At 40.4% G+C, this 13807-nt stretch overlaps 1 protein-coding gene across 2 annotated transcripts in view; it reads left to right on the top strand.

Moving 5' to 3' along the window:
* myo1ea (myosin IEa) overlaps positions 1 to 13807 on the top strand; it is a 44522-nt gene that overhangs the window by 24129 nt on the left and 6586 nt on the right. For both annotated transcript variants that reach the window (XM_063881409.1, XM_063881408.1), the window contains exons 10-22: positions 2656 to 2852; positions 2947 to 3027; positions 3410 to 3496; positions 3587 to 3670; positions 4853 to 5020; positions 6001 to 6086; positions 8224 to 8305; positions 8530 to 8636; positions 9787 to 9885; positions 10288 to 10432; positions 12687 to 12801; positions 12890 to 13059; positions 13144 to 13289. In XM_063881409.1, the coding sequence (XP_063737479.1) occupies positions 2656 to 2852; positions 2947 to 3027; positions 3410 to 3496; positions 3587 to 3670; positions 4853 to 5020; positions 6001 to 6086; positions 8224 to 8305; positions 8530 to 8636; positions 9787 to 9885; positions 10288 to 10432; positions 12687 to 12801; positions 12890 to 13059; positions 13144 to 13289 (1567 nt within the window). The remainder of the gene's footprint in view (positions 1 to 2655; positions 2853 to 2946; positions 3028 to 3409; positions 3497 to 3586; positions 3671 to 4852; positions 5021 to 6000; positions 6087 to 8223; positions 8306 to 8529; positions 8637 to 9786; positions 9886 to 10287; positions 10433 to 12686; positions 12802 to 12889; positions 13060 to 13143; positions 13290 to 13807) is intronic.

Raw genomic sequence — 13807 nt, 5'->3', positions numbered from 1 at the left:
GGTGTTCTTTGCGTATCTGAAGCTGTTCTTAGGTATAGCAATACTTTGAGATGAAAGCTAACACTATCATGCTAACATGCTAATGGTTAGTTTTCCAAATGTGCAAAAGACACAGTCTTTGGCCATGCAAGCGTTTCTGACTTTGACCTGCGGTGATGTTATAGGAATTTAGTAGGATTTATCTTCTGGGGAGCATGAATGTACCAGAAAATGAATCTATATATCTATAATCTTAACATGCTGAGATATTTCATTATGGACCAAAGAGAAGGATGATCAACTTTGCCGTCCATATAATCACATAATGTGGCTAAAAAAACACAGATCTAATTATTTGGTTATGATTGTGAAGATGCTCAGGTTGATATGTAGTACATTTCTTCTTCTCATTACGTTTATACTTTTGTCAACGTCTCTTCTCTCTTCAGTGTCCTGGATTGCCCTTTGGTTGGTTGGAGGATTTTTCTCTCCCACCACTTTCACTCCTTACAGTTTTATAGCGATAATGTAACGGCAGCCAACTGTCTGGAGTAACAGGGCCATGCTAGATTACCAAATATAAATAACTATTATTAGGTCTGGACTAAAAATGACTTGGAATAATACTTTTCCAGTGCCCTTCTCTTTTGCCTTCTCTTGCCTCATTTTATTCCTGTATATTTTTACACTTTTCTTTCTCCTTCCTCCCCATGCTCTGTATATGATGCAGATGAGAGCCACAGTTGCCAGTGTACAAAGCCTTGGTCTGTTCTGTGCAGACGTAACAGCAGCTCTCAATAATCTCTGCTTTCCTGTTCCCTCCAGCCTCACTAACTGTGTGCGTTAGCTGCAGTGTGTTGCACATATGAAACTTCAGCAGCCAAGTTCACATGGGCTTGCAGTCAGCAGCAAGAGTCAGTGCGTCATTTGTTGTTAAAAGAAATGCTGAGACTAATTGTTCTATCAAAGAAAAGTGGACATTATTATGGTGGGTTTGCACTTTATTTGGCTTTAACGTAACTTGATCCCGACAGTGACGTGCTGTTTTGTAAAAATGACTATTTTAGGATATTTTGCGTCTCAGAAGGAAAGTTATTTTTGGGTTTGGCATCATGCGTCATCAAAAGTCCCTCCAACTGTTACGTCAAAACCTATTTATACAGTCCGTGGTCACAACAAAACATTAACAGATATTCTGTCTCTGTGTGTAACAGTGTTTGCTAAGAAAAACAATTAAATCTAAAATGTTGTTTTCATGGCCTTATCATTCAACACAAACACTGTGCCTTTGGGTTTTGTGCTAACCCTTGGCTTAGCAACAAGACTTACTCAAAGAGGTCATTTTGACCACTGGAAAAATATTCCTTTACACTTTACCCTATATATTTTTGTAGGAATCAAGCCAACCAGATTTCACGTTAGTATTTTAATATGTATTTATTAGTAAGCTTTGGAGTTGCTGGTAGTTGGTAATACTTGGATGACAAAATCCACGGTGTTGCTACCTGTTTCCCCCTCCCTCCAGTCTTCTCAATTCACTTTTGCAAAAAATAAATAATTTGCAAAAAATGTAAGAAGAGTCATCTGTAAAAAGGAAAAAGTGCTGGGGCACATAGAGACAGAAAATAGGAAACTCTTATCGAGCTGTGAAAGAATGGCTTCATATTTCTAAAGGTGCCACACTAGAACCTAAACATTAAGATATCCAAAATGTTCATTTTTAATTTAGATCAGTCAGTATTGTAAACATAAAGCATTGAGTGACAGGATTATTGTATGTGTCACATCACATAATAACTGACACACTCCCTCCTCTCATAATCCACTGCCACTTTGACTTGCAAATTTCCTGCAGGGAGGCTTGTGCTTATATGAGCATTGTTCCCATTCCTGATACACAGCCTTTGTAAAAGGGTTTGTATACAATCCATACTTTTTCCTGCTGAACAAAAAGAATGGCTTTTCCTCCTGATTGAACCAGGCGTATGGTCAGTCACACCCTCATCTCCCATAAGGGGAGCTACTGCAGTGGTCTGAAGCGTTTCCAGACGCTGTGAGTCTGCAAGCCTGAGAGCCATTTCCTTTTCGGGGAAGTGAGTCACTGTAATAAGGCAGGGAGGGGCTCTCAGGGGACAATATCAACGCCAGGCCGGGAAAATCCTCTGTGGTGTTCTCAACACTCTTTTTTGTCAATGGTTAGCCCAATACTATTATTCTATTTCACATTCAGCTATAATTCAAAGCTCCAAATGTTCTCCTTAGTGTCAGTGGTTTAGCCACAGAATCGGCCCAGTTTTGTTGTTCTGAACAGAGATTAATGCTTTGTGGTTCTCAGTAGAATCTTTCGGATTTGTGAAAGTGTCATCACAGCAGTGCAAAAGATGAATTACACCACTGTATCGGCACTTCTCTCTGCTTTACAAAGGTTACGTAAAGCTGCCTTTCTCAATCCTGCGTTTTGATTTGCATGCTGTTTCTTTTCTCTTCTAGAGCAGGACCCATTAACATCCTGCTTTACTTTTCATTTTCTTCTGTAAATACTATGTATGTTGTGTGCTAAAGCATCTTTTGTTAACAGAGCAGTGTGACAAAAAAGACAAATACGGTCAGCATAATTATCTTTTATAACTATTTACACGTTTATTTATACTCTCTGTCTTCTATGTCTTTTAACAGTTCTAGCCTTTCCTGCATTTCTGCTTGGGATTGACCAGAACCGTCTGAAGGAGAAACTAACCAGCCGGAAGATGGACAGCAAGTGGGGAAATGCAATAGAGTCCATTGACGTGACGCTGAACGTGGAGCAGGCGTGCTACACACGGGACGCCCTCTCCAAAGCACTGCATTCACGGGTGTTTGACTTCCTGGTCGAGGTATGATTGCATCATTGTACAGTTTTAGAGTTCAGTCACAATGCTTTGATCACTTACAATGGAGCTTTATTTTAATACCACGTTTTAATTGCAGTCGATCAACAAAGCCATGGTGAAAGATCATAAGGACTATAACATCGGAGTGTTGGACATCTATGGATTCGAAATCTTCCAGGTCAGTGTTTTTGGCCTTTTGACGGTCTGGCACATGGTAACTGGAAGTCAACCATGCAGCAACACATACATTAGATTAACAGGTATTAACTTTGAGCATTTAAACAGATTAAACACAACGGATAAGACTAACCTATAAAGTATGTGGATTAAGGTATATCTCCTGATTGAGACAGCAGACCTCCACATGCTTTTCTAATCTGATTACTGGTTTGTTTAGTTTGCTTAATGAGAAGACCTGGACTTGTTTATAGGATCAGACTGAACTGAAGTGTCTTTGTGTTATTTTTATTGCAAAAGCTCTGGATTTCCATTATCCAGTACAGGTACTTAGAAGACGTCTGTACTCAGCTCAATTATTCTGGATGTTGTCTCCTCCACAGAAAAATGGCTTTGAACAGTTCTGCATCAACTTTGTGAATGAGAAACTGCAGCAGATATTCATTGAGCTGACACTCAAAGCAGAGCAGGTAAACTTCTCCACATTGTGCTTCTATTACTGCCTCATAAGATGTTTTATAATCTGACTCTGAACTCTGCTCATGTCTCTCTTTTTGTAGGAGGAGTACGTGCAGGAGGGCATCAAATGGTCTCAGATTGAGTACTTCAACAACAAGATCGTCTGTGATCTCATCGAGAGCAAAGTGAATACAAAATTATATATATTTACAGTGTGTATATATATATGTATATATAGATATATATATTTATTCTTTATAGACCATTAGATTCCTCAATATATAAATAGTTGTAAATTGCAGCTTCTGATCATGTGATACGTACACAAACCACATTTGCAATTATTTACAAAACGACATTTAAAAATATGATAGTGAGACAGCTCTTTAAATAACTAACAGGGCTTAATATTCACTTTTCAACAAGTTATTTTGTTTATATGAAAACAACACAGCAATTTACAATCACTCAAAAATAGGATCTTTGGTAGTGAACATTGTACAGTTTTATTGGCCTCACATTGTAAACCGAATTGAAAGGGCCCGCCAGTTTGTGCTCTGCTGCCATGAGTATTAAATGTGCCGACATGCCTCTTAATTTGATTTATCCCTCCCACTGAGAGGTCTAATCCATGAAATCTACAACAACAGTTTTAAAACAAGCCTCCATGTGAGAGGAGTAGGGGGTCTGTATCAGTGCCTGACACTTCAGCACTTTACACCAGACCCTCTCTAATCCAGTGACAACTTTACATGTGTACTTTAACAGAGCCTGTGTTCACTGAGTTAGTGACACAGTGGCCACTGGGCAAACTGAGGGCCATTGATCAACTTAGACATAATGGAGCCAAGTAGGGCAGTGTGTGAGAGAGAGAGACCGCTCTAAAGCTGTTATTCATTTACAGAATTCACAATTTATAGCTTTTATAGCTTTCACATCTCCTTAAGTTGCTCAGTTTTGAATAAAAAGAGGAATCTTTATGTGTTTGCGTGACAAATCTTATATGAAGATTTCAAAAGGTTTATGGATACTTGATGCTACTTATAATTATTTTCTTTATCAAATAATCAATTGTTTGCTCTATAAAAGGAAAATTAACTAGCATCACAATTCACAGGAGTCATCCTTTTCATCTTTTTTAAGAATATGTCTATTTGCTATTATAAAAAACAAACAAACAGTGGAGTGGAGATGCTTGAACAAGAAAGGTTGGACAAATAAAACCTGGAGTATTTATCTAAATTGGACCTACAAATCTCAATAATGAATAAATAACTTTGAAAAATATAAAATCCAGGCTTGTTTCTTCTTGGTGAGTTTCAGAGCCAGTGTTGATTCAAATGTAAATTGTTTCCTTGTGATCCCAGAGTCCCCCTGGCATCATGTGCATCCTGGATGATGTGTGCGCCACCATGCATGCGGTGGGCGAGGGAGCCGACCAGACCATGCTGCAGAAGCTCCGAATGCAGATCAACACACATGAACACTTCAACAGCTGGAACCAGGGCTTCATCATCCACCACTACGCTGGCAAGGTCAGTCTGAGCACACTCCAGCAATAAAGGAGGTTATGTCTGTTTGTCCACTCACCCTGACAACCATCATCTGGTTTTTGACGAATAACACTCATAAAGGTCTGGACAAAAACATTGGTTAATAGTGGTGAAAGATTTTCTACAAACTTGCAGAGAAAAATGTATTTGCGGTGTTTGATTCACAAAACAGAAAGATGACGGCATTCAGTATAAAGTTTAAAGAAAACGGCATACACTTGTCTTCGCCATCGTAATGTGTTATGCATACAGTTCTGACTGCAAATTCTGGATATAGAAAGTTATTAAAATGCCATTTTAATGATGTTGTATGATCTGTCATAAATACCAGTTAAGCAGCTGGTAATTTAATTCTGGAGCCGGTGTCGTCATCTTCGCCCTTTTAAGTTTTTACCATCTAAGCTAGCACCACCTTTTCTCTCCTCTCCGACCAATTAAGGTGGCAGTCTCTTATGTAACATTGTCTAACACGACTTACATGTTAATCAGCCGTATTCACTTCCTACATAGCAGTTCAGCAGGGGTCCTTTTTTTTCCTGCACATATTTTTGATTCTGGTGGTCTGGGCCGGGGTTGTCTCGTGTCATTCTCCAGATGTGTGATGGCCTCAGCCTGGCACACATGCCGCAGGCTTAATGAGCCGTGCCATAAAGACTTGAGGGGCTCCCATGACCGGGTTCAAAACATTCCTCCAGTCTCCGGCTACAGTAAAGAAGAAATAACACTGTTTAATTTATAGACTTTTAAAACCACTGCTGGTTTTATAAGCAAGCTAATCGTAGGGAGGTGTAAAGCATGGATTGGCAACCCTTCATTTTCTTTTCCCATAAAATTCAAGCCAAAATATTGGTTACATTATTTTATTTTCACACAGGTGTCATCTTTCATTTAGTCTGAGGGTTTAACCTTGTCTTCTTTGATGGTTTTGACTCTTTAGAAATCCCTCTCTGTCTCTCCTCCAGGTGTCCTATGATGCTGAGGGTTTCTGCGAGAGGAACCGAGACGTCCTTTTTAATGACCTCATTGAACTGATGCAGAGCAGCGAAATGTAAGTAGCTCCTATTTGCACATTGCACCGCCATGTGGTGAGGATCCCTTTTGAGTGCTCTCTTCTATTGTGATGCATATGGTTATAATTGAAAACATCTGAAAGACAGATTCAGAAGTGCATCTGGAAACTAGGGGGATGTCACAGAAGTGTGCAGGCCAGGATGAGTTGTGCCCTCTGCCCTGACTCACGTCTGGTTGTTCTCCAGCTATGTGGTTTCTTCCTAGTCTGGCCTCACAAGTGCAGTCTCTCTGCGAGACTCAATAGTGGAGTCTGGTCCCCCCTGTGTTTTGGTTTCTTGGACTTTCTTTGTGTCAGAATAGCCATCTGTGCATATAGCCTGCATTGTCTGTGTAACCCCTGCAGGCCTCAGACGCTCGCTCCCTTTGTGTGTATAGTTTGTGAGGCACGAAAGGAGGTTATATGAAATCCTATTCAGACACGTGCTGGAAAATATACATTCTTGCACTTTACAACACTTGCAGGAACACAAATATATAGTAATACCCACACACACACACACACACACACACACACACACACACACACACACACACACACACACACACACACACACACACACACACACACACACACACACAGATAGATAAAAGGGTTTGGCCAAGTCACACATAAAGGAAGAGGGAAGGAAGCGGTCCTCATTCCTTACAGCAGCGGGTCTGAGGAGAGAAGAAAGGAGTGACCAGTATTGTCAGCTGCACAGTATTAGCAGACCTCTCTTTGTACTCACAACCTTCTGATCCTTTTCTTCTGTGTCCATAGCTCAGAGACAGAAGTTCAAAACCAAACAAATACCAGTGTGGGAGAAAGCCAGAAAGGGAATGGAATTCAAAAAATGGCTTACATGAAAAAAATGTGAAAATAACGTATTAATAAACACCAAAGGCGGCAACATAAGCACAATAAATCAGATGTTTCGCAGCAGTGCGTGTCACTGTTAGGTCAGGCCTGACAGTCACCACATTGAGCTTTGAGTTTACAAAGCAAAAAAGAAAACACCCGCAGCCAAATATTTGTAGCCTAAATGACAGATGTGCGCATCACAAAAAGAGCCTCTCTGAGTCTCTATGATCATAACTTCACATCATCTTTCAGTTATCAGATAATCAAGACAAGCCTATTGAATGTGTAGCCTTTAAATAAGTCGTTAAAAATGTTGGTTTTACAGAATCACTGCTTAGAAAAACTACAAGATGTCAAGGTTCATTTTTATGGCTCTTGAGTGAAACGTTGTTATCATTCATTCTCAAGGGGGAGAAGCTCTTTTCCCTAATCAAGACTTGCTTATACACAAGCTTATGAGCCAATCAAAATCCATAAGACATTACATTTTTTTCATGATTTTTTTCAATATGTGGCTCAGTTACAACTGCAGAGCGCTTTAAATGTACTTGTTTCTATAAAGCTATAGTTCTGTTGAGAAATTACAAATGACCTTGTCTTCAGTTTAGAGAAACCTGCGGCGAGGGAAACTTCACAAATATCTGCTAAATTCTGACCAGCAGCAAGATGTCATAGTGTAGTCATGATGTTATAAACACCACAGCTGGAGTGTGAATTTAGGATAACACAAAAGTTATTCATTGAAATCCAAATAAACTGGGACCCTCAGGAAACACAAACTGATATTGGCCCCTTTTTTTAATTGTTTGTGTTTTCATGGTGAGAAAATTTCAATCAGAGGTAATTATTCATTGTAGCCAGCATCAGATAATAGTATACATTCCTCCCAGGAGAAGTGGCCTTTGTGGGATTTGCTCCACAGAGAGGTGTTTGTACCACAGTTTACACACACACACACACACACACACACACACACACACACACACACACACACACACACACACACACACACACACACACACATACACACTGCTTGTTTTCCCACCCGCCCCCAACTCAGACCATCCCAAATGGTTGAGGAATTTAAACCAGTGACCTTCGTTAACGGTCCTTGGTTCTTTAATCATCAACTTTCATTGATGATCATCTTTTTCGTTTTTGGAAACCAGTGAAACTGAACATTGCTTTCAGTTCTACAACAACTTTGTTTTTGTTGATATAATGATACCCCTTCCTGGGTCCGTCCTAACTCCTCTCCTTTGTCTTCTAACAGAGCCTTCATCAGAGCACTGTTTCCAGAAAACCTCAATGCTGAAAAGAAGGGTCGACCCACAACTGCAGGCAGCAAAATAAAGGTGTGTGTGTTCACCAAATTGTGTGTGTACTCTATGTACCTGTCCCTCTTTTTCTAATCATAGTCGCTGTTGGAAAAAGCCTTTGAAAAGATAACATGTGTATTTGCTGTTTGGTGAAGTGTCCTTCAAAAGTTGGTAAATTCGTCACAGCACTTTATGTTTTCAGGAGTATGACATCAATATGATTATTAACTTCCTTGATCTTTGCTTCTTTTTTTTTTTAGAAACAAGCCAATGATTTGGTGAGCACACTGATGAAATGTACTCCACACTACATCCGCTGCATCAAACCAAATGAAACCAAGAAGCCCAGAGACTGGGAAGAGAGCCGGTAAATGAAACACTCCCTGCGTCTTCAAAGTGCCTAATGCCTCTTACCATCCAGAGCCTGCAGGCCTTGTAATTCGCTTGATAAACGCAGACCTAGGTCACTTACTACTCTCACACATAAAGATAAACCCTGTAACATTGTGATTCATTCTTCCTCCACCTGTTTACGTTCTTTTTGCTCTTTTTTTGGATATTTCTGTCCCTCTGAAGACCAAGTCATGTGAGACGTGTTTCAGGCATTCCCCTCTCCTTATCCCTTTGTCTCAGTTTCCCCCGCTCTTTCTTCGCTGCTCACAGGCTTTTAGGACTACATGTTCAGATGCAGGGTGCTGCTGTATTGTTCAGAGCCGATGACCTTCCTGTTGTGAGTCAGGCACAGGGTGGCTCATTAATGAGCGCCGGAAGTGCTGTTTTCACAGGAAGTCTGAGTGGGCTAAGTAGTGCTGAAGGTCTTTGTTTGAGGGAAAAGTCACTCAAAAGCAGCTGTTTTTAATACAATGAATTCTGTTCATCACTTCCGCTAATGGAGCGGGAGATTCATGCGCCGTCGACCTGGTAGAAGATGTTTGATAGCAAAAGGCAGTCTTCTAAAATCCTTTTGTTTCTGGATGTATTATATGTTTGAGGCTGAAGTGCAGAACCTCTTTCTCTTCCCTCTGGCAGTAACAAGAATTTAGTATGACACTGTCCACGCATGCTTATAATGCATGCACTTGGGTTTCTTTTTAATATTCAGCATCCACACCATGAACTTTTTTCATACATACTGTATTCCTTAAGATATTACGCCATGCTGCCACTAGTTGACTTAAGAAGTGGCCCCAGACACCAGGCATCCCAACTCGATACGCTGAATCAGCATTGTCTAAACTAGTTTGACAAGGGTGTGAATACAACGGGAGTATGTATTTAAAGCACTCCACCTTTAACTGCTTTATTCTCAACCTTCAAAAGTAAACATTTTTGGAAGCAGGGAGAAACCTGAGGGTTAGCAATCTGAATGTTATAAACCTAAATACCACATTCAGATGATGCAGGGTCAGTTTTTGCGAATATATTGCAGGTTTGACTCCAATCAAAGCTTAAAAATGTATTGATTATTGTTTTTTTGTTACCATCTAATCCTAATGTTGATCCTTTTTTCTCCTCAGGGTAAAGCACCAAGTGGAGTATCTAGGTCTGAAGGAGAACATCAGGGTGAGGCGTGCTGGCTACGCCTACCGCAGAGTCTTCAAGAAGTTCCTCAACAGGTAACTTGCCTAAGACTCACTGTGAGATTTATGCTGATATTGTCTTTATTAAACAACATGCTATATATGATCCACAATAAGTGCAATTTCTCTGTCAATGCCTTTATAAAATCAAATGTTTCCGCTTCCAATCATTCATTTAGTCATAATTATAGTCCCCCTGCCACACAGTGAGGTACACATATTTTTTATTTTGTATACTTTGTATGCTTCATAACGGTAAATACCCAAAGTTAGGTATTAGAATTGGGTTATGGACAGAAAAGGTTGGATTGATACAACATCAACATTAACGTTTGCCAAGCCTGTAGCCGCTCTCATATGATGTAGACAACCCTCCATCTAAACCCCACTCAACAGCCAACATAAAATGCTTTATCTGCTTTGCTTCCTGGTCCTCAGGTACGCCATCCTGACCAAAGAATCCTGGCCGACGTGGCAAGGAGACGAGAAACAAGGCGTCCTTCACCTCCTACGGTCTGTCAACATGGACCAGGATCAGTTCCAGCTTGGTCGCACCAAGATCTTCATTAAGGCCCCAGAGTCGGTACGTTTTCCCTCTACTTCGCCTTCACATCCTGTTCTGTTGCTTAGTCTCTGCCCTAGAAGAGGAATACGGGAAAATGCACCTCCTAGCAAAAACATTGAATTTGTTATTGTTGTACGGAGGTAAAACTCCCATGTCAGAATGTCTGCTGTCATGCAAAAAGCCCTTTTTCTTAGCAGGGGAAAAAAAAGAACAACCATTTTTACACTAAACTCCATAAAAGGACACTCTTGTCCCAAATCATGCTCGAATCCCTGATGCAGGGGAGGAGATTGAACCCGACCCTTGTACCACGTCAGCACTGAGTCAACACCGCTCTGCAACCACAGCCTGTACTTGTGTTTTAGTTTCAGAGTTTGGGGGGACATCGTAAAGGCTTGTCTTTTTCCACCATAAGTCCTTTTTTTATGATTCCTATGAAAGCAGCACTTGTGCAAAGCCTGTGCTCTCATCCTGTGGATTATGCACACACAGAAATGTATATTGAGGAGCTTATACACAGACATCCCAGTTTTAATTCAGGCCTTACAGCTGATTCCTCAATGCCTTTACTTATTCATTGCAGCCATGCATGCCAAAAGTTCCCCATCCCCCACACTGCCAGACTGAGAGTCCAAGTCATTGAGGTGTGCATGTGAAACGCAAATATCACACAGGGCGGACCGCTGAAAAGAGCTGCCAGGCTTCTCAAAACAAGCCTCTCTGTCTGATAAGACACTGACACCAGCTAATTAGTTGAATGACTGAAGTGTTCTCTCTCTAATGGATGTAATAAGTAAAGTTTGTTTGACGCCACGCCAGATGTTGGAGAAAAGTTTCTCTATCAAAGTGGTGACGGATGAGCGGGGGCTCGCTGTCCGTCAAAGGTTTTACAAGTGCTGGGTTGGGAATTAATTAAGTAAATTGATTATAATCTGTTTTGCCATTTACAACTCTGAGGTAACTTATTTGACATTCAGGGGATCATACATTCAAAAATGAAACTGTTGTTAATAACCGTAAATTAATTAAGGTAAAATAATGGAGAAATATAAACATAATCCCTATCAGCTGTTTGATTTTGGATGTGTTACCTGGAAAGCCTAATCTCTTCTCTGGTGTAAATGATTGAATCCTCAGAATAACTCAGCGTCACTGTCTTAGTCAACAAGAACAACATTTAGTTGTTTGTGGTTTGTTCCTGTCCCGTCACACTGCGCCCTGTGGCCTGCCGCCTCGATGCCAGCCTGTTACAGCAGTGGGCAGGATGTTAGGATGTTTAGTCTGCAGGGAGCGGGTAGAGAGAGATTGCATGTCTAAAAGCATTTCAGGAAATGGCATAAACTGGTGAGACAACTTCTGGTCTGTTGGCACACCGTCAGCTCCTGCTGCAGGAAGTGGTGGAATTACTTAAATTATATAATATACTTCATGTATGTAGGCTAATGGTACAAGTTGTATGAATCATACTGACACACACACTAAAATATGTTGATCAATATTATAAAGAATAAAAAGTATGAACAAATTTGAAATAGGAAACAAATCAAACATTTTGCAGTAAACTTTACACGATCAATACATGATCCTACATTTAAGGATATGTTTACATCTTTTTTGAGTCAGTTTTAAATGATTTTTATAAGTCCTTTAAACTGGCCTGTAAAAGAAAACGGAAACTAAGGTCAGAAACACACATTGGATTTTATTTTGTTGTCTTCAGCTCAGCATAAAACAGATTTGATCGCTGCCAATGCTGACTGTACAGTAGTGATGAGCAAAGCCTTCCTTCTGACAATGAAAAGCCATTAAAACCTAAACGTTATCAGTGAAAGCAGAGATGTATCTTTGTGCAGCTGCACAGAGGCATGTTCAGTATGTGCGTGCCGTCATTCCTTTCATTCAGTGTGTTTAGGTGTGTCTGTGTTTGGGTTTACCATCAAGCCTTCAACCCATAAGTACATCTTACCTGAGGAACTTAAAACGACTAAAGGCTAAAGTCCTCTCTCTCAAAACTCACCTTAACCGTTTGGCTTTTTCTTCATTATTTTATCTATTACTTATTTTCTTGTTACTAAGTGTACACTATTTTATCTTTAATTTAGCTGTTTTGTTTGTAATTTGAGTTGTTGACTGTCATTTTGTGTGTGTTTCTTTTTGTGAGGCACTTTAAAGAGTGTTGTATAAATTCTGCTTCTGTTATGAATTTTAGTGTTGTGCAGGTAATCCTGTCTCTTATGTAATGTCTGATTGCTTCTCTTTGTTTGGTATACAGCTCTTTCTGCTGGAGGAGACAAGGGAGCGCAAGTTTGACGGCTACGCCAGGACCATCCAGAAGGCCTGGAGGAAGTACATGGCCCGGAAGAAGTACGTCCAGATGAGGGAAGAAGGTAGGTGGAGAAACATCTTACAGTTGTATCCGTGTCTCCACAGTGTGTATGTGTCCATATCTCACTCTCTTTCTCCGGGTTTATCTAGCTTCTGACCTGCTGCTGAACCGAAAGGAGAGGCGGCGACACAGCCTCAACAGAAACTTTGTAGGCGATTACATCGGTATGGACGACAGGCCCGAGCTCCGGCAGTTCCTTGGGAAGAGAGAAAAGATCGACTTTGCAGACAAAGTCACAAAATATGACCGGCGCTTCAAGGTAATTCCCCTTCAGTCTGCTGCTTGTTGCTGTTTATAAAAGTGACAAAACGTGTATTGGGATTTTCTATTTCTGCTTTTTTAGGATATTAAGAGGGACTTGATCCTGACGCCAAAGTCTGTGTACCTGATTGGAAGAGAAAAGGTGAAACAGGGTCCAGAAAAAGGACAGGTGATGGAGGTGATGAAGAGGCAGATTGATGTGGAGAAGATCCTGGCAGTGTCTCTCAGGTACATTCCCCTGAAAACTGAGTCAAACTGAGTTGTGCTATTTGTTCTCCAGTATCAGATAGCGTCTCCCTGGCTACAGTTGGAAAACAGGCTGAACCAATGTTTTATTCACATGTTCCCCATACCAAACACAACATGAACATAACAAATATGTTGCCCATTTAATCTAGGAAAGTCAACTTTAAGCACTTGCATCCCACCAATTTAACTCATTTTATATATGTTTAAATATCCATCCATCTATCCACCAATTTCCCACCGCTCATCAGGATGAGTCTCAGTTCCAGCAGAGGGCCCCAAACTTCCCTTTCCCTGACCGAAACTAGTATTTAAAAATAAAGGCAATAATAAACAGTGCCTTCATACGAAAAACTGCATTACCTGGCATTGTTCTCTGAAGTCCTTGTTTCATAGTCACTTACCCTTAATTTCTTGTAACTGAGCCACTTCATCACATAATTTGATTTCTTTGAATGTCTCTCAAACAGGACTTACTGAACAAAAGAATAAGATATTAA

This window comes from Eleginops maclovinus, chromosome 4 (assembly GCF_036324505.1).
Source record: "Eleginops maclovinus isolate JMC-PN-2008 ecotype Puerto Natales chromosome 4, JC_Emac_rtc_rv5, whole genome shotgun sequence".
NCBI classification, from domain to species: Eukaryota; Metazoa; Chordata; class Actinopteri; order Perciformes; family Eleginopidae; genus Eleginops; species Eleginops maclovinus.
Note: the sequence above shows the minus strand (reverse complement) of the source record. Positions and strands in the feature narration are given on the sequence as shown.